At 42.4% G+C, this 20,210-nt stretch overlaps 3 protein-coding genes across 4 annotated transcripts; 2 read left to right on the forward strand and 1 right to left on the reverse strand.

Annotated features, from left to right (window-relative positions):
• The first annotated feature begins 1,308 nt into the window (after positions 1–1,308).
• On the forward strand, positions 1,309–8,311 carry LOC139545531 (protein unc-119 homolog B-like). The gene is made up of 5 exons (XM_071353420.1): positions 1,309–1,625; positions 3,845–3,958; positions 4,553–4,655; positions 5,076–5,248; positions 5,582–8,311. Exons 1-5 carry the CDS (start codon positions 1,388–1,390, stop codon positions 5,692–5,694), a joined length of 741 nt encoding a protein of 246 aa, XP_071209521.1. The 5' UTR covers positions 1,309–1,387; the 3' UTR covers positions 5,695–8,311.
• A 53-nt stretch (positions 8,312–8,364) lies between these two features.
• Positions 8,365–10,365, forward strand: c19h12orf43 (chromosome 19 C12orf43 homolog). Its single transcript, XM_071353419.1, has 6 exons — positions 8,365–8,569; positions 8,760–8,790; positions 8,926–9,024; positions 9,172–9,239; positions 9,366–9,456; positions 9,646–10,365. The coding sequence occupies exons 1-6, from the start codon at positions 8,440–8,442 to the stop codon at positions 10,019–10,021; spliced, it is 795 nt and encodes a 264-aa protein (XP_071209520.1). The 5' UTR covers positions 8,365–8,439; the 3' UTR covers positions 10,022–10,365.
• Positions 10,319–17,604, reverse strand: hnf1a (HNF1 homeobox a). 2 transcript variants are annotated; one of them, XR_011669083.1, is made up of 11 exons: positions 17,029–17,604; positions 15,807–16,006; positions 14,865–15,045; positions 14,523–14,725; positions 14,162–14,307; positions 13,553–13,694; positions 13,173–13,346; positions 12,898–13,013; positions 12,653–12,737; positions 11,210–11,414; positions 10,740–10,864 (listed from the first exon to the last, which is right to left on the reverse strand). XR_011669083.1 is itself a non-coding variant. In XM_071353418.1 (10 exons), the coding sequence occupies exons 1-10, from the start codon at positions 17,325–17,327 to the stop codon at positions 10,734–10,736; spliced, it is 1,677 nt and encodes a 558-aa protein (XP_071209519.1). In that variant the 5' UTR covers positions 17,328–17,603; the 3' UTR covers positions 10,319–10,733. The 2 variants fall into 2 exon arrangements, 1 of the variants encoding a protein (XP_071209519.1); XM_071353418.1 differs by lacking the exon at positions 11,210–11,414 and having other exon boundaries at positions 10,319–10,864; positions 17,029–17,603.
• Between the last annotated feature and the right edge of the window lie 2,606 nt (positions 17,605–20,210).

A 20,210-nucleotide genomic window follows, 5' to 3' on the forward strand; every position in this document is an offset into this window, starting at 1 on the left:
AATGGTTAATTGTAAAGAAGACTGTGGCCTTTCTGCTGGGGATGACAGCCAGCCAGACAAACACTGACTGTCAGGAAGAGAAATGTGATTAGCAGTGTATGGAATTCTTTACATTTTATATTGTATAATTTAAGTAAGAAAGTGGGGTTTAATCTTGAGATATTTGCTAAATGATTAATAAAGATTTGTAGCTTTAACATTTTCCTCAGGATCGGTTTTATTTTATTATTTTTTAAATTACCATGATTTAACTGGTTTATTTTCAAAGCATTTGTCTGTTATTTGTGTGTAATTTTGTTTTGATTGAGTTATTGTTGCCTTGGTTTGAATACATTTGTTTTACCATTATCTGCTTTGAGGTTCCTTTTTTTGTGTGCTTTTCATTACTTAATTGCATGGTTTTTAATTATTTTTGTCCACGAAAGTCCCAGTGTGCAATAATCCTAACCCTACATAAGCTCACCTTGGATAAGAACCAACGGCTTGCTGTCATATAGATATGTAGGCCTAAGTCTTCAATAATTACATTTAGCTGCATCACTCTCCCATTATCCCCACTGCGGTACAGACAGACAACAGTCATACACTCTTGCGCTCCACACACAGTCACAATCACAGAGTATGTATGAATTTGTGTGAGAGTGATCAATGCCAATAAGGAATCCTACTCTCCTTATTGATTTCTCCCAGCCTTGAGGGCTTCAGGCAGCAGGTGGACTGATGGAATAATTTGAGATGCCCCCCATCTTACTCAGTTTTAGCTCTGCAAATAACATCTACAAAGTAGGAACTGCTGATAAATGCTGTCTCTTAATAAATGTGCTATTTTATCTAACAGGTGTTTTAGCAAATTGTTTCTTTATAATTTATCCCATGTTCTACTATCCTTAGGGTTATTGCAGTACCTCGCCCTCATAACTGAACGGTTCAACATGCTGTATCACTGAGATACTGCAGTCGTCACAAATCACGAGAACTACAATTCTATTATATTTCTATGGGGGTGACGTGGGAAATGTATGGTCGGTAGGATGAAATGGCAGTAATGCGTTTGAGAGATGTAATGAGAGATGATGAATAAAAAGCATGGGCAAACTTAACTACATTGGTATAGTGAAACCATTTTCATTAAGTTGTACCATACTTAGGCGTTCCCTGGTTGGAATTCCATTTACCTGCAACCTAGGTTAAAGATGAAAAAAAAATTGTTTTACCTTGCCTGCAACGTTTTTGAACATCCCGCCCTACTGGTAACTATGGTAACCACCTACCGTTTTCAGCCAATTACAATCGACTGTTCTCAGCATAGGTTCTCCATTGAGACGCTTCGCCATCTTGAATTTAGTGAAAGTTGCAGTTGACTAAACAAACACAGAACAACCAAGACATGAGCGGCTCTAACTCTCGGAACGAGACGGCAGCCACAGTTAAAGGACCGGACACCGATATGGGGCTGGCTGCAAATTCCAGGGAGCGAAAGTCCGGTGGAGATGTGATGAAGAGACTCAAGTCGCGACGAAATCAAACGGATAAACAGCGGCCTGTTGTTACAGAAGATGAGCTCAGGGCGCTAGGAAGAGACATCACACCAGATGAAATCCTTGGTCTGTGTGCTGTTACACGGGGTATGTATGGAGTTAGCTACTGATTGTTAAAGCAGATAATGTGATGTAACAAAATATTTTTGGTTTCCATTACCGGGAGTTACAGGTTAGTTACTGTTTGATGTTGTCCAGTTGTAGGTGGTGCGTTTGAATTTGAGGTGGACCCACCTGTCTAACGTTAAATCAATCAGTGAATATTTTAAATAGACAAGATGGCGGCATACACATTGTTGGATTACTTAATGTAGAAAAAAGTGATTTATTTGAATAAAAGAGCATTTTCTAAATTAAAATGCTTCACCTGCAACTGGACACAGACATTTTAGAAGATAAACGAAAAATGTAAAGTGTTGGTCCCATGTTTCATGAGCTGAAATAAGATCCCAGAAATGTAACAAACACACAAGTGTATTTCTCTAAAAGGATGTGCACAAATTTGTTTACATCCCTTTTAGGGAGCATATTTCCTTTGCCAAGATAATCCATAGACCTGACAGGTGTGGCATATCAAGAAGCTGATTAAACAGCATGATCGTTACACAGGTGCACCTTGTGCTTGGGACAATAAAAGGCCTCTAAAATGTGCAGTTTTGGCACAAGTCAATGCCACTGATGTCTCAAGTTTTGAAGGAGTGTGCAATTGGCATGCTGACTGTAGGAATGTCCACCAGAGCTATTGCCAAATAATTTTATGTTCATTTCACATTTTTGAGAATTTGGCAGTACGTGCAACTGGCTTCACAACCGCAGACCAAGTGTAACCACGCCAGCCCAGGACCTCAACATCCAGCTTCTTCACCTGTGGGATCGTCTGGGACCAGCCACCCGGACACCTGATGAAACTGAGTTTGCACAACCGAAGAATTTCTACACAAACTTTCAGAAACTGCCTCAGGGAAGCTAATCTGCGTGCTTGTTGTCCTCACCAGGGTCTTGACCTGACTGCAGTTTGGCGTCGTAAACAACTTCAGTGGGCATATGCTGACCTTTGATGGCCACTGGCATGCTGGAGAAGTGTGCTTTTCACGGCTGAATCCCGGTTTCAACTGTACCGGGCAGATGGTAGAGTGCCCCATTGTGGGATTATGGTATGGGCAGGCATAAGCTATGTACAATGAACACAATTGCATTTTATTGATGGCAATTTGAATGCACAGAGATACCGTGCCATTCATCCGCCTCCATCACCTCATGTTTCAGCATGATAATACACGGCCCCATGTTGCAAGGATCTGTACACAATTCCTGAAAGCTGAAAATATTCCCAGTTCTTCCATGGCCTGCATACTCACCAGACATATCGCCCATTGAGCATGTTTGGGATGTGCTAGATCGACGTGTACGACAGCGTGTTCCAGTTCCCGCCAATATCCTGTGGTCCTGTGTGGCTCATTTGGTTGAGTATGGCACTTGCAACGCCAGGGTTGTGGGTTCGATTCCCACGGGGAACCAGTACCAATGAAAATGTATGCATTCACTACTGTAAGTCACTCTGGATAAGAGCGTCTGATAAATTACTAAAATGTAAATATCCAGCAACTTCGCACAGGCCACAATCAACAGCCTGATCAACTTTATGCAAAGGAGATGTGTCGTGCTGCATGAGGCAAATGGTGGTCACTCCAGATACTAACTGGTTTTCTGATCCATGCCCCTCTCTTTATTTTTAAGGTATCTGTGACCAACAGATGCATATCTGTATTCTCAGTCATATGAAATCCATAGATTAGGGCCTAATTTATTTCAATTGACTGATTCCCTTGTACTGATTCCCAAGCTTTGAAGTTGTTACATTTTATTTTTGTTCAGTGTACATGTTTGGCCGAATCGAGAACGAAGATAGTATCGCCAAGTTAAGGTTGGTCGAGAATTCTGTGTACTACACAGTACTTAACCTGTAACTCCCGGTAATGGATACCAAAAATCTTTGTGTAAATCTGGTGTAACAATCTGTAGCTAGTATGGAGTGGATTGATTGAAGATGATGATAGATGTGATTTGGATAAGATTCAAGTTAATCAATGTAGCTATCTATTATTTTTCTAGCTCATCTACCTAGTTAATGTGAAGGGCTAACTTGATGTGGTTGCAAACACTGCATACCTCGCTTTGTAGTGAGTTAGTTGACTTTAACTAGCTAGCTAAGTTTGCACCACTGTTTTGAGGAAGCCGAACAAAGAATCTGTGGACACACCAGATTCCCTGTCTGTATGTGCTGCTTACTACGAATTTCCTTCCAGATTATCTATGTAAACCTGAGGACAATGTCTACAATATTGACTTCACACGTTTCAAGATCAGAGATCTGGAGACTGGGACAGTGCTCTTCGAGATTGCTAAACCTCACAACTGTGGTAAGTTTAAACTTTTCCACAACACTTTGCCACAACATAAGTGACAGATCTTAAAGGTATACTCAGCAATATGCCATCATAATACACACTGGGGTGAGTTTCTGCTTATATAAATCAAGCTGGGGTTGCTGTCAGCTTGAACAGGGCACCAGGCTCAATCTGTGAGACACCCCAGTTGCTGAAACCATTGCAATCACTGCTAACCGGTGCACTGGTGGTGTTAGGTTGGGGCACAAAACAACTGCTGAAATCTGCCACACGTGACACTTGGCTCTTTACAATGTGGACTTGCCTCATTGGAAGGTATATATTGGGACAGCCCATCATTTTGGGAGATTTGAGCATTAGTTTAGTAAGCAGGAAGTTCCCCCGCTGTGTATGATGTCATATTGCTGAGTCTACTCCGAAGGGCCCCAGACTAAATGAATCTGTATTATTTCAAGTAAAACCAAACAAGCCAAGTTATTCCTTCTATGATAATGAATGTAGTCCTTAGGCAAATGTTGTAGCTATAATGTTAGGTTGAAATCCGAGATTACCTTTTGTCACTTATTTGGATGCCAATTACATTTGAATCCATGTTGTCTTCATCAGACCCTGAAGATGAGGAGAATGGAGATGGAGACACCAGTTCTGGGCGCTTTGTGCGCTATCAGTTCACGCCAGCCTTCCTCAGACTGCGGAATGTTGGTGCAACGTAAGGCAGTGGATTAAACAGGAAACATCACATGCATTATCATTGTTAGAAGTCACATGACTCATCATTGAAAGACCACATACTTTGGTAAGGCCTAAATGTTCCATAGTATGTGCTTTCCCTTATGCTGACAAATTCTGAACTGTTTAGTTTGCTGGTGTGGCTTACCAGCACAAGAAACTAAGTCCTGCAGCTCCGGCAACCACCTAAACTACAACAGAGAGAATTTGGCAGAGCACACAGCTGGGAACAACTATTGAAAGAATCATCCTACTTTTGGACTATAAAAAGGAATATAGATGGTCAATGAATAAATCTACAATTCAAGTAGTTGAAGCAAATTAATGCAGATACCACCCACAGTTATGTTCAGCATGTCCCTGCTAGTATCTCAAGTGCCTCTTTCTACTCTGCTTTCAGTGTGGAGTTCACCGTGGGGGACCGGCCTGTTAACAGCTTTCGCATGATAGAGAGGCATTATTTCCAGAATAAAGTTCTCAAGAACTTTGACTTTGACTTCGGATTCTGCATCCCAAACAGCCGGAACACTTGCGAACACATCTATGAGTTTCCCCAGCTCCATGAGGACCTCAGTAAGTCTAATAGTAGTAGTGCATCTTTCTCACTTCGTCTATCAACTTTGTTGTAGCCTGTGTGTGTCCCTACAAGCTAGTTCAGACTGGCCAGAACATAGCTGGCCAAGTCTGTAAGTCTATACTATCCACATCCATACAGAGCCAGTCATACAACTCTCGTTGTAAGGGGAGGAATGTGGATACTAGACAGTCACATGGTTCCTCTACAGGTTGTTTATTTTGGTGCGCTGAACAGCAGTAATTTACTTTTTTAGTTCGTGATATGTGTGTTCTGCTGTTCCTTATGAAGTCATTTGCAAACTGAATTTCCTTCTTTTTTGTCTCTTTAAGTTGGCCTAATGGTGGAGCACCCGTATGAGACCAGGTCAGACAGCTTCTATTTTGTGGACAACAAACTGATCATGCACAATAAGGCAGACTATGCCTACGATGGGGGCCAGTAGTATCTGAAGATTAGCTTCTTGTGTGCAATGCAAAGCAGGGGTCACATTGCCCCTGAATACAATCATCATGTAGCTCTTTTGGGAACAGGAGTGTACTTTCTCCACTTCAGACATTCCAACAAACTATACCAGCCCCAGGTTTGGAGAAAAAGGACCATATCTACCTTCCAAACAGGTTGCTTCATTTATTTGATACCTCGTACCCATCTATTGCTTGGACTCATTGGAATCTCTTGTCAATCATTCTTTTGTAATGTTGAACATGTTTTCATTTGTCTTTTCTAATGTTTCCACATTTAAATGTTTACTTTACTGCTTATTTCAATCTGCTTTGAGTTCAGTATTTGTTGCAATATCCTTGTTTTTGAGTTGTTTTGTGTTTAGTCAACTGTTACCAGACAGCTTTACAGAGGGATAAGGGAACATTACATGATCCCAATCTGAATGTTATATACCGGTCATTTGTAGCCCGTAAGATGAACAATGATTGAAGTTGACAGATGGCACAATTGGATTGCAAGCAAATTACTACAACTGTGATACTACCTAATTTCATTGAACAATAGTTTGGTTCTGGTCATCAATTTTTAACTACTCATTCTGCTCAAGTCGCAATCGTGATCCTTTGCTATGTCTTCATTCCTCATATAGTGGGCTAAACTGTATATTCAGCTTTGAGACTAACAGATGCTCCATGAATTTGACATCTTGCCTTGGTGTAGAAGCTGTATTTTTCGTATTGGGTGTCCCATGTCACCCCTCTAGCTATATACACAGAGCACAAAACATTATGAAAACCTGCTCTTTCCATGACTGACTGACCAGGTAAAAGCTATGATCCCTTATTGATATCACTTAAATCCATTTCAATCAGTGTAGATGATGGTTAAAGAAGGACTTTTAAGCCTTGAGATATGGATTGTGTGTTTGTGCCATTCAGAGGGTGAATGGGCACGACAAAATATTTAAGTGCCTTTGAACGGGGTATGGTAGTAGATGTCAGGTTTGTGTCATGAACGCTGCTGGGTTTTTCACGCTCAACATTTCCCTGTGTGTATCAAAAATGGTCCACCACCCAAAGGACCTCCAGCCAACTTGACACAACTGTGGGAAGCATTGGAGTCAACATGGGCCAGGATTCCTGTGGAATGCTTTTGACACTTTGTGGAGTCTATGCCCTGACAAATTGAGGCTGTTCTGAGGGCAATGGTGGGCATGGGGGGTAGTAAGTGACAGACAACACCCCTGGTCTGTTACGTGTTTAGCATTTGTAAATGTGCTTGTAGTATGTTCGTGCCTGCTGGAGTTACTGAGTTTTCCAAAACTAAATGAAACCTCCCACATGTGCCTTGTATTCAGACTTCTCAGCTCAAGAGGCTTTGTTGTGTTTGAGAGAAATCCATGTGAAGTCCAGCTGTGCTGCGCTACAAATCTGTCCAACATGTCAAACGCTGGCTGGAAGAGATTTTTGTGAATTCATTCTAAGCATATCCCAGTCAGCTATAAAATAATATTGGTTACCCAGAAGTAAAATTAGCGCGAAGGTTAGTGATTTCTTGTTTTACTTCTGGGGGAATGCCGATAACAATTCATTACCTTTGTGCGAAGTCTCCTCCCTTGTAAACGGAAATGGCCAAATCTCCTTCCTTCTGCTAATTTCACCCGTGTTTATCATGGTCAAAAAGCACATTTTTTGTTTTCATGAATTTTTATGATAGACAATTTTGAGTTTGTAGCTGTGGAATTTAGTGGAAACCGCTTATCATCCACACACAGGCTTTAAAATTACAGCACCAATTTAAGAACCGCCTAAACCCAATCCTGCTGCTTGTAATCACATAATTGTACGTGAGTCTCGACATATTCTCGCCGTTTCCTCTGTCCACGAGAGGTTAGTTATGAAATTATAACTATACAGTTCATAATGACAAGTGGAAGGTATAGTGTATGTATCAGTGGAGGCTGCTGAGGGGAGGACGGTTCAAAATAATGGCTGGAACGGCACGAATGGAAACCATGTGTTTGATACCATTCCACTCATTCTGCTCCAGCCTATCACGAGCCCGTCCTCCCCCAATTAAGGTGCCACCAACCTCCTGTGATATGTATGATGATGTGGCTGTGATGTTAACTACTTTAGAGACTTGTGATGTCTGTTCTAAACCTTTACTGATGTAAGGTTTGTGATAGCAGCCACCATTTTTCCCCCTAATAGCACCACCAAATTAACACTAATTATGGCTTTTACAACACAGTCTCTACTGATATAATTTTTCACTCTTATGAAGTTGGACCCGCATACTGTGTAAACTGGAACCCCTTTGAATTTATTGAGCATATTGTACTTTTATCTATTGATGAATGTGTTTTAGGACAGAAAAATTTCACAGTGAGATTTTAATTCAACATTACTACAAAGATTATTGTATTTTGAATGTTCCATTTCAGGGACCATAGACTCCATATGTTGTCTATATCGTTGGATGTGTACTTGGTCAACTAGAAGTAGAACTAGAAGCCCTCCTAACATTGCCTTTTATGTTCCGTTAAATGTTTTTGTTTCTGCAAGATGATATACTGCCAGGAGAGGGGGGAATAAAAAAAACAATTGAACAAATGTTCTGTATACATTTTGCTTTAAGTTCACTCAAACTCTCACTCCACTGACTGGCGTGCATTTCTCCCCCGAAAGACTTCATTACCCATAGTACATTGCTTTGTAGCGGCAAATGTACTTGATCCAACATGTCAGCCCCCGTTGGAAAGATGGTTGAAGACTCAAGCAGTGAAGATGAAGATCTGGAAAAGTTTAAGGAAGCAGCTTGGAGTTTTGGCACATGTGGAATTAATGGTACACACAATACCAACACGGCAGGTAAATTCAGCCTAAATAACCTTGTGCTTTAGCTAAAACACCTGATGTAACTTAGCTAGCTAATGCTAGTCAACAACAAATGTGGGGTGGGAGATAGTTTAGTGTGTGAAATCTTTAGCCAGCGATCAAATCTATCTTACCCCAAAACAAATGCAAAGTCTTAACAGTAATGTAACGACTGTTGTTTTAGATGGGGAAAGCAATGGGAAGTTATCCCGTCGGTAAGTTGATCCTTTTCTCTGGATGGCATGCTATCCCCTCTGTATTATTGTGATTCACCATCATGCATAGAGGTTCTGCCTCACGTTTGGCTTCGCCAGAACAATCACGTAATTATGTAATGCTGTGGTCAACAGTGTGGCTGTATCTAAACATGAACATGATGGGAACGAGCTTCAGACGACTCCGGAGTTCCGTGCGCACGTTGCAAAGAAATTAGGTGCTATACTTGACAGGTACAGTATTTCTTCTTTGTCATGGGAAAATGTTGATGAAACATCAGTTTTACTATTATAGCTACCTATAGCCTTTGCCTCGTGTTACCTCCACCTATCAACTTTTCAGTCGCCAACTTTAATCTAACTATGCAATTTGATATTCAGTTGCATTTCAGTGATATCTGCAGAAACAACAAAACCCTGCACACAGTCAACCAAATGTGAAGATGAAGGTGAGGGTTTATCCAGAAATTGTTTTGCATTGAAACTAATGCAGTAGTTACGAACTGTATGATGTCAAATATGATGCGATATAAATGCTGTGTGTGGTCTTGATATTTTTTCTTGTTTTTTTGAAGGTTTCCGGCTGTTCACCACATCTGTCCCAGGAGAGTTTACCATTGATCCCCCTCCTCCTCCTGTAAGGCGCCGGCCTGTCCCCAGCTCAAGGTGATGCGTGTTCTATGTAGGCCTGACCTTTTAACCTTTGGGATGTGTGAGGTGGTTTGATGTCACCTTGTTAACTACTTTGGGAAGGAATCCTTACAGTAGCATTGCATGATTGAAATATTCCTGTATCTCATATTGTAATACTACTGTAATAAACAGTTTAAGTTTGTTTCTGCAATTTTCTCCTAGTGACAGTGACAGTGAGCTGGAGATGAGACTGAGAGAGGCGGCAGTGTCAGTTACAGACCTCCTATCATCTGCTCTCCCCATCGCAGTTACACCTTCCCTGCCAGAGTCCCTCAGCTCAGATAAATTGAAGAAGAAGAAGAAGAAATACAAGGTTCAGGAAGAAGAGGACAGTAATAACAGCCCTGTCCCAGAGAAAAATAAGAAAAGGACAGCTCCCCGCGAGGTCGAGAACTGTGGAGAAGCCTCACCTTATGCTAAAACGGAAGAGGACCAAAAAAGCCCCGAGGAGGATAGTCTACCGCTGAAGGTCAAGAAGAAGAAAAATAAACAAAAAGGCACAGATGAAAGGGTGGAAGAGGAAGTAGAAAAGCACTGAGAGACTTCTGTGATTTGGGATATTGGCAGTTCCATACTTGTAAGAACTGTTAACCTGTTGTAGCTTGGGGTTCTTAGCATTCATTATAACATGGTCAGGTCATACACTGTTATTTTCCTTAAATAATCACTGCAATGTTGTACTACTTTGTACTTTGTTCTTTTCTGGAATGGAATACGTTCTTTCAGAAATGTGGAATACTGTAAGTCTCACCAGATATTTTATGACATTTCTTCTCTGCCCAAAACACAATCAGTGCTATGCCTTGTTTTGTAAAGGAAGCAGTTTACACTGATGTCAAGAATTCTGAGAGCATTTTTATTAAAACACTTTTCTATTGATAATATACATGTTTATTGTAAAACGGGGATCAACCGCTCAGCGTTCTCTGTTTGCATGGATTTAGATGTGGTTGTTTCTAATGGTTTATCTCTGACCTCAGATCAGCAGACTGACACTGAGTACAACATTCTTTGTAATAGTAAGGCTGCTAATTCAAGTGACTAGACTGATAACTGGCAGTGAGTCTGTCCTGGATTTATGTATCTAGCAGAATGAGTTATAGTTTCTCTGGAAAATTTTACTGCAGAAGTAGTTTTGGAGAATTTGTGTTACATCTCTATTACAGTTCTCTACTTACTGTAAAAACGATTTTGTTTCACCCACCCTCTACTCCCACCCCTTCACATTACATAGTGGTTACATTCTGTTGCTACTGTGCGGTAGAGACCATCTGTGCAGGAATGTAGGAGTTGATGTCTGCTGGCGAAGAGGAGAGGCGGTGAGGTGGATGAGTTTCACTCGACTGAGATGGAGGATACAGCTGTAAATTCCCAGAGGAAACTAAGAAAGACAGATGTTAAGTTATTAATTTCCAATTTCTCTGTCATTCCAATTACAACCCTGCATTTAAAATGCCCTATTTTGACTGGCAACTACAGAATACCATGGGTTATATTTACTACTTTCTAGCTGTATTAAGATGACTTTAAAGTACAGTACCAGTTATAAGTGTGGACACACCTACTCATTCAAGATTGAAGACATCATAACTATGAAATAACACATGGAATCATATAGTAACTAAGAACTTTTCAACAAGTCAAAATATATTTTAGATTCTTCAAAGTAGCCACCCTTTGCCTTGACAGCTTTGCATTGTCTCAACCAGCTTCACGAGGTAGTCACCTGGAATGCTTTTCCAACAGTCTTGAAGGAGTTCCCACATATGCTGATCACTTGTTGGCTGCTTTTCCTTCACTCTGCGGTCCAAATCATCTCAATGGCGTTGAGGTCGGGTGATTGTGTGGAGGCCAGGTCATCTGATGCAGCACTCCTCCTTCTTGGTAAAATAGACCTTACACAGCCTGGAGGTGTGTTTTGGGTCATTGTCCTGTTGAAAAACAAATGATAGTCCCACTAAGCGCAAACCAGATGGGATGGCGTATCGCTGCAGAATGCTGTGGTAGCCATGCTGGTTAAGTGTGCTTTGAATTCTAAATAAATCACTGACATTGTCACCAGAAAAGCACCTTCACACCACCACCTCCATGCTTGACGGTGGGAACCACACACGCGGAGATCGTCCTTTCACCTACTCTGCGTCTCACAAAGACACAGCGGTTGGAACCAAAAATCTCAAATTTGGCCTCATCAGACCAACGGACAGATTTCCACTGGTCTAATGTCCATTGCTCTTGTTTCTTGGCCCAAGCAAGTCTCTTCTTATTATTGGTGTCCTTTAGTAGTGGTTTCTTTGCAAGAATTCGACCATGAAGGCCTGATTCACAGAGTCAAATCTGAACAGTTGATGTTGAGATGTGTCTGTTACTTGAACTCTGAAGCATTTATTTGGGCTGCAATTTCTGAGGCTGGTAACTTTTTAATGAACTTACCCTCTGCAGCAAAGGTAACTCTGGGTCTTCCTTTCCTGTGGTGATCCTCATGAGAGCCAGTTTCATCATAGTGTTTGATGGTTTTTGCGACTGAACTTGAAGAAACTTTCAAAGTTCTTGACATTTTCTGGATTGACTGACCTTCATGTCTTAAAGTAATGATGGTCTGTTGTTTCTCTTTGCTTATTTGAGCTGTTCTTGCCATAATATGGACTTGGTATTTTACCAAATAGGGCTATCATCTGTATACCACCCCTACCTTGTCACAACACAACTGATTGGCTCAAACGCATTGAGAAGGAAAGAAATTCCACAATTTAACTTTTAACAAGGCACACCTGTTTAATTGAAACACATTCCTGGTGACTACCTCATGAAGCTGGTTGAGAGAATGCCAAGAGTGTGTAAAGCTGTCATCAAGGCAAAGGGTGGCTACTTTGAAGAATCTCAAATAGAAAATAAATGTTGATTTGTTGAACACTTTTTTTGGTTACTACATGATTCCATATACACTATTTAACGTTTTGATGACTTTACTATTATTCTACAATGTAGAAAATAGTAAGAATAAAGAAAAACCCTGGAATGAGTAGGTGTGTCAACTTTTGACTGGCACTGTATGTGTTACACACTTAGTAGCTTTTTTAGATGTCTTCAGTCTCCCCTTTTAGTGTAGTGTAAGAAACTGCATCTTTTGGGAAATAGTCTACACTTGGAGTAACATGATTTATCTTACCTGGCACAGGTGAAGGGGACTGCAGGTGTAGGGAGTCCTCCTGGATGGGTTGATCTGTCTGCTCCTCAGGGTCTGTGGTCAGAATCTAACCAATGCAAAAGTCATTAGCAGATTCAACCCACATTGATACTACTACTGATCATTAGCTAGTGAGTAGACTTTTCTATACCTGTATACACAGACTTATGCAACTGATTATTAATGGCATCACTTTCATTTTAGGTGAATGTTTGGAATCACAGTACCTGCCTGACTGTGGTTAGACTGGTCAGTGTTCCAAGGCTGCTGCTGTCAGTGATGACCATTGCTTGGGACAGTAGGCTGGACGGAGGGTAGTGGGACATATCAGACTTGCTGTACACTGCAATGGAGAAATTGAGAGCAGGCGCATGGGTACTTTATGAAACCCTCCTTAGTTCTAGCTGTTCTATTAGGTTGCTCTCACTCATTCCTTGTTTCACATATTATATTTCTGTCAAAGGGCAAATGAAGGAGTAACATGCTGCCACTGTGGCCTTACTGTGACATGGAAGCTGTGCCATGGTTGCCATGAAAGGACTGTGGTGGGTCATATGACTCTGGAACTGCTGTGTGAGTTGCTGCTGGGAAGTGGAATGAAGCTGCTGCTGGAAAGAGATTGGCTGAAGGGTGGTGAACCCGCCTCCCATGTTGTTGATGACAGGTACGGTTTGACCTGTTGACCAACAGGCCAGGAAAACAGGGATTAGGCTAGGATATTTTGTTAATGTCAGTTAGTTTTTATATCTGACAACTTTCTGATCATCACTGGAAAAGGATAAGATACAATACAGTGGATATGTTTTGAAATGACCGTTTTAAAGATAATTATGCTCTGACTTAGAGCTGTTTGAGTGGAGGGGACTATGTAGAATCGGTTACCTATGAGGAGAGAGGACTCTCCCAGACTCATGACGCTGGGCAGGGAGGTCATGATGAGTCCATGGTGGGGAGCAGGCGAGGCAGACAGACTGTGCAGTGATGTCAGGGTGCTGACTGGGGGCAAGGGGCCACCACCTGATACCTGAGATGGGGAAAGTTGGTGGCAGAACCACAGCCATGGATTCTTGTGAGGATTGAGATGCTTTGTATATCCAAAGGTTTATGATGACATGAAGTAGTCTATGATCTCACTAGTTTAATGTGATATGGCTTGGGATTTCACTGCGTTACATGATGATATATGGTTAGCGACCTCATGGTCTTATATAACGATGTAATATGGTTTGTGATGTAATTTGCTTATCATGATGTAATATGGTTTGTGAAATAATTATCTTATTGTGGTTTGTGATCACACTGATGTGTTGTGCAGTTACTAATCTATGTATTGTGATGATTGGGATTATGTGATCACAGTTGCTGATCTCTGGTTGTGACAATGAGAGGTTGTTTGCTCTCATCTCACTGGTTTGTGATGGTGTAATGGGGATTATAACAATGTGTGTCGAGGTGAGATATGGTGAATGATAATATGGTAGGTGATCTCACTGGTTTGTGATGGTGTGTTTCCAGGAGTGTGTGGCTGGGCTCCAGTTGAATGGGGCTGGCCAGGCGGCCCCCCAAGCCTCTGTCTCCATTGTGACCCCTCGATGACCCCAGATTGTCACATGTGATTTGCTGGCTATACTTCATGCCTGGAAGAGAGGAAGCCTGTTAGGATGAGTTAGGATCAGGTGTTTCCTGGGAGGAGGGAATGTTGCACCCTGTCAGTCTTGGCTCTGTTCCTCTGTATAAGGGCACTGAAAATAGTACATAAGCAACATCTGATGACAACACTAATGATTAATTATGCTCTTTGTGGATTAAATTAAATTATATTTTGATTCACTTTGGTGAGGGTGAGTGTTACCTTGCTCAGGGCTGTGTGAGAGCGTGTGGTTGGTGGAGCTTGCTGATTGGCTGTTGTAAGGCATATCAAGAGCCAGTTTATGGCGGAAGGCCTCCTCCTTGCGGCGGTTAGCGAACCAGTTGTACACTCGTACCTCTGTCACCAGGTTAGAGCCCAGGCCAGCCAGCTGGGACGGAGACACACCCCTCTGGAGACACTCAGCCCTGAGGGAGAGCCAGAGAGGGCCCAGAGCAAGAGAAATGTCTTTAAAGGGGGACACGCTAAAATGACAGGGACAGTTCCTCCATTGCACTGGAACTGGGAACATTTCCTGTTTTAGCTGACCTCTCCCCTCTCTCTCACCTGTTACACTCCTCCACTAATCCCTCTCTCTCCTCTTTGCTTGGGTTCCTCTGTCGTTCATAGGCGTGGAAGAGGATTTGCTGGGAGGCGGGTCCCCATTTGAACCTGTTCCTACGTCCCTTCCTCACATCCTCTCCCTGATCCTCTCCAGACCCAAGGGCATGCCTGGCATTAGTAAACTCTGCATGGGGTGGTCAGTGAAAGCATATTTGTAGAATTTTGTGATAAACGTCAATTGTATTAATATAGTATCCATATTGTTATATCAGTATTATTAATTATTCAGACAGTATTGTTTTATATCTTTAAAACAATAGGGCTAATTCACAGGAATCTGTTTTTATATTGGAGTTTGAGATCATTTGCAATGCAACATGTGTGTGTGAGTGTAGGACATGCAGATTGTGTGTCTCTACACATGGAATGTGAAAGTTGACAGTATCATGTTACCTTACATGTCTATATTTGACTCAGTGACCAGTGGGCCTCCATAGTTGTTTACAGCTGACAGACAAATTGAATACTGTATCATGATGGATTTACCAGTCTAAGGATTGGGGTACAGGGATTGTGATTTCGCTATCATTGGGAAAACACAGCAGGAGACCACACTTTCCTTACATGGTTGAAATGGAAAGTTTGCAAATGTCAAATCTATTTGAAACTTTTCCAGGAAGTGGATATAAGGAAGGACATAGAATGAGAAAGAAGAGTAAGGAGATCCGTTGACATAATTGTTCTTCGCATCCTGAGATTCAGTCTTGTGTAAGAGCTCCCAATCCCCAAAACCGTATAGATTTATAGCAATTTATTGTGAATATTAATGAATGAGGTAGTCATGATTTGACCTATTATAAATGTTACACTTCAGAGTCCAGACTGTAATGTCATACTGTAGTGCAGTAAAGGCAGGGTCAGCTCATCAGCTGGTCAAATACTCACGCTGGCTAATCTCGCCCTGCTTCCTGACGTACCAGCTGTACAAAGCAGCCCGTTTCTGGTTCTTCATGGGCGTGCCTTTGTTGAGGTGCTGGGAGAGATGGGACTGGTTGAGGCCTGTGGACTCGACCACCTCTCTCTGGGGGAGGTTATGCTGCTGCATGTAGCTCTTCACCAGTTTTGCCACGCGCCATGGATCCTCCCTATCACACACAGACAAACACACAGACAAAACACATATGCATAAAGAGAGGGAGGGAGGGGGAGGGAGAGAGGGATGTTGACAATAAGAGATAAGGGGAAGCACAGCAGGGCAAAGTCCAGCTCTCTCTGGTCACTGGAATTAAAACCCATAAAGATATGGATAGCCTACTTGCTGCAACACAAACCTTGACGGCTAGCAATAGTACATAACATTTGTATTATGTATATTAACATACAAAAGCTTTATCTATGTTCGATGCATTTTTATACTAAGGCATGGTTGGTCAAGTTGCGTTTTCATGCTAGGTGTTGTAAAATGGCCAACTTTTAACTATATACAATGACCAGTTAAACCATAATCTTGAGATATATGTTGTAGTTTGAAATGTGGTGAAATTAAATGGTCTTTAACAAATAGTAGTAAATATTCACTCAATCTGTTCTAACGCACAGACAAACATAGCACATTTCTGTTAATCTTAACCATTGCATGTAGTTCATTCATTAAATGGACAGAGAAACCTGATGGGGTGGGTAATTAGTAACCAGGAAAGGAGGAACCCTCCTTTAAATTCACCTCAGAGGCCAAGAGAGATCTCAGAGGGAGCAGGAGAACGGGGGAGGAAGGGGGAGAGGGGGACTAAATTTGAGAAAGACGAAGAAAGGGAGTAGAAAGGATGCTGCCAGGTAAAACCGTCAATTGTTTGTCCTCTCTGGAACCTTTTCTTGGTCAGAAAACGACAGGAAAAGAAAGCCGAAAAGAAAGAATGGAGAACAGAATCAAGTAACCACCCTAAAACGTATTTGTTTTTAAATATGTTTTTTTTTTTTTTTTTTACAAATGAGTTGGACATTATTTTTTTAAAGTGAGAGAATAATAGCACAGCAAAGGGGTATGGCTATGTTGTTGTATGGGTGTGTGTATTAATATTTGAGGTTTGATAAAAGGAAGAGATTGATGTACTGTATATGTTGTTAAGGGGAGGATAAGGTGGATGGCAGACATTTGGGAGCTACTTACTGAAGCAGTTGGTCGACCAGAGCCCTCTGCCTGGCTGCCTCCTCTGGGGCTAGGGCCTCCAGCTCCTGGAATATGGGGGGTGGAAAATCCATTTCTCCCTCCTCCGAACTCTCGCCATCCCCCCTGTCCCCCTTCTCTGCTCCAGGGGTGACCCTCTCTCGCTCCAGTTCTCCCAGGGCATGGACCAGGACCTCCCGGGACAGTCCAGAGCCCAGCAGAGCCCAGATCAGCTGCTCCTGGAGAGCAGACAGACGCCCAGGGCCGGGCCCTGGTTCTCCTTTCCTCTCCTCTCCCTCCATTACGCTGTTGCCTAATCTTTACCTCACTAACACAGCACACAGACTACGCAGGCCACAGGTCACAAACACACACTCACACACCAACACAGACACACTGCAGTCATGCGCTTACACAAAAAACAGAGCAATTGGCTTCTGGAATCATTGCATTTCTGTCCTTCAGTTTAGGAATAGAGAAAGTTTGCTTTCATTTTCCCCCCGTTTGATTTTTCTCCTCGTCTCGTTCCGTTCTGAGCTGAGCTGTCTGGTTTTAGCCCTCCACCTGCTGTTATGCTTTAAAAGGTATTTTTTCCCTCCCCCCTCCTCCCCATGCGCTTTCTGTGAACTTTGTCCCCATCTCCGTCCATCCCTAACAGTGAGCAAAGTGCAGTCAAACTATAAATGAAAATAACCTGCACATTCATACAGCCTCCTGTATAACACACAAATGTAATACATATGTGAACGGTTACAAAAATTAGCAAACTGCATCTTAATACGCACATTAAAACCCAGCATATTTATTTTTCAATATATTCTAAACCGACACAATTCTCCATGACACTTACAGGCATTCATTTTAGGATCCAAAAAGGATAACAGCAAAATGCATATTTTAGACTGCCTTGATGTAATTTATGACTAGTATAACTATACTATTCTATTTCAAATCAATGGTAAAGGCGAAATGGAATGGATGTTGTAGCTTAACATTTAACATGGAAACCTGATAGGTGTGTTTTGAGAGGTTTGGATTGAGTTGAGTTGGACAGAGAAATTGAAAGTAACTGTTGTCCTGTACAGCACTAGAGGGCGCTACTGCATCATTCTAGAAAGACAAGGTATGATAGAGGTAGCTTTTAGATGCCGAGAACACCTGCTAGTGTTCACTGACTTTGGGTTCTGTTTCTTTCTCTCTGCTCGCTTGAATATTTCTGCTGTCCCTGACAGTCACCTAACCTTTCCTCTAACCCTCTTCCTGGGTCTTTTTCTCCCCCAGGTAACCTAACCTACGGTTGGGTTTTCACTTTCCCAGAGCAGGAGACAATCTGGCCATAAAACCCTAACAAAAGCATCCTCCCACCCCTTTGTCCAACCCTTTTCTCATTCATTCCTTCCTCTCTCTCATTGAAAGTGCTTTACCGCCTGTGATTACATCAGACATAGATGTCACATCAAAGCTTTCACTAAAGAGTTCAGATATTTCAGATTCACAGGTCGTTACTATCACACGTCTGTTCTGTATTATCCTCCATGACTTTGTCTAACTTCAAGCGTACATCTGAATCAGTAATACTTAAGAACCCCTACAGGTGGCATTGTAGCTATGCTGTATAGGTATTGCTTTCGCAGTGTGGATTCATCTCCAATAACGCTCTCTCTCTCTTTACCTTGTGCTTCCTCCGGTTCAGCCTCTTTCCTCACCCCACACTACACTAGGTAAGATGGCATTGTACAGTGTATGAAAGGGGGAACAGGGCTCCCTCTATCTCTCTGAAACACTACTGCCCTGTAATTAAGTCCCATTGTGCCTGAATTTGCACTGTTCAGAGGACAGCCCAGTGAGGGAGACCGGGCTGGGTAGTGTGGCCTGTACTGCATTTAAATCCCATACAGTGCATTATATCACACATTCTAGCAGGCATTTGGTGTGAGAAAGTAAATATACAGTTATGTAATTGTATTATCAAAGAAAAAGTGTGTTTGCATGTGTTAGTATGTAGCCTACAGTATCTTCTGTTCTAGAAATAAAGAACCAAATCAAATCAAGTTTATTTTATATAGCCCTTCATACATCAGCTAATATCTCGAAGTGCTCTACAGAAACCCAGCCTAAAACCCCAAACAGCAAGCAATGCAGGTGTAGAAGCACGGCGGCTAGGAAAAACTCCCTAGAAAGGCCAAAACCTAGAAAGAAACCTAGAGAGGAACCAGGCTATGAGGGGTGGCCAGTCCTCTTCTGGCTGTGCCGGGTGGAGATTATAACAGAACACGGCCAAGATGTTCAAATGTTCATAAATGACCAGCATGGTCAAATAATAATCAGGAGTAAATGTCAGTTGGCTTTTCATAGCCGATCATTAAGAGTATCTCTACCGCTCCTGCGGTCTCTAGAGAGTTGAAAACAGCAGGTCTGGGACAGGTAGCACGTCCGGTGGACAGGTCAGGGTTCCATAGCCGCAGGCAGAACAGTTGAAACTGGAACAGCAGCAAGGCCAGGTGGACTGGGGACAGCAAGGAGTCATCATGCCCGGTAGTCCTGACGCATGGTCCTAGGGCTCAGGTCCTCCGAGAGAGAGAAAGAAAGAGAGAAGGAGAGAATTAGAGAGAGCATACTTAAATTCACACAGAACACCGGATAAGACAGGAGAAGTACTCCAGATATAACCAACTGACCCTAGCCCCCCCGACACATAAACTACTGCAGCATAAATACTGGAGGCTGAGACAGGAGGGGTCAGGAGACACTGTGGCCCCATCCGATGATACCCCCGGACAGGGCCAAACAGGAAGGATATAACCCCACCCACTTTGCCAAAGCACAGCACCCACACCACTAGAGGGATATCTTCAACCACCAACTTACCATCCTGAGACAAGGCCGAGTATAGCCCACAAAGATCTCCACCACAGCACAAACCAAGGGGGGGCGCCAACCCAGACAGGAAGATCACGTCAGTAACTCAACCCACTCAAGTGACGCACCCCTCCTAGGGACGGCATGAAAGAGCACCAGTAAGCCAGTGACTCAGCCCCTGTAATAGGGTTAGAGGCAGAGAATCCCAGTGGAGAGAGGGGAACTGGCCAGGCAGAGACAACAAGGGCGGTTCGTTGCTCCAGAGCCTTTCCGTTCACCTTCACACTCCTGGGCCAGACTACACTCAATCATATGACCTACTGAAG

This window comes from Salvelinus alpinus, chromosome 19, assembly GCF_045679555.1.
Source record: "Salvelinus alpinus chromosome 19, SLU_Salpinus.1, whole genome shotgun sequence".
Lineage (NCBI taxonomy): Eukaryota > Metazoa > Chordata > Actinopteri > Salmoniformes > Salmonidae > Salvelinus > Salvelinus alpinus.

Excerpts from the sequence above, each read along its gene's own strand:
- c19h12orf43 (XM_071353419.1), top strand. The coding sequence starts at position 8,440 with ATGTCAGCCCCCGTTGGAAAGATGGTTGAAGACTCAAGCAGTGAAGAT. Across the intron at positions 9,025-9,171 it reads TTAGGTGCTATACTTGACAG|TTGCATTTCAGTGATATCTG; the intron begins GTACAGTATTTC and ends TTTGATATTCAG. Across the intron at positions 9,240-9,365 it reads AACCAAATGTGAAGATGAAG|GTTTCCGGCTGTTCACCACA; the intron begins GTGAGGGTTTAT and ends GTTTTTTTGAAG.
- hnf1a (XM_071353418.1), bottom strand. The coding sequence starts at position 17,327 with ATGGAGGGAGAGGAGAGGAAAGGAGAACCAGGGCCCGGCCCTGGGCGT. Across the intron at positions 15,046-15,806 it reads GCAGGGCGAGATTAGCCAGC|AGTTTACTAATGCCAGGCAT; the intron begins GTGAGTATTTGA and ends CACCCCATGCAG. Across the intron at positions 10,865-12,652 it reads GTCCCCTTCACCTGTGCCAG|TTTCCTCTGGGAATTTACAG; the intron begins GTAAGATAAATC and ends TGTCTTTCTTAG.
- LOC139545531 (XM_071353420.1), top strand. The coding sequence starts at position 1,388 with ATGAGCGGCTCTAACTCTCGGAACGAGACGGCAGCCACAGTTAAAGGA. Across the intron at positions 3,959-4,552 it reads TGCTAAACCTCACAACTGTG|ACCCTGAAGATGAGGAGAAT; the intron begins GTAAGTTTAAAC and ends TGTCTTCATCAG. Across the intron at positions 5,249-5,581 it reads CCAGCTCCATGAGGACCTCA|TTGGCCTAATGGTGGAGCAC; the intron begins GTAAGTCTAATA and ends TGTCTCTTTAAG.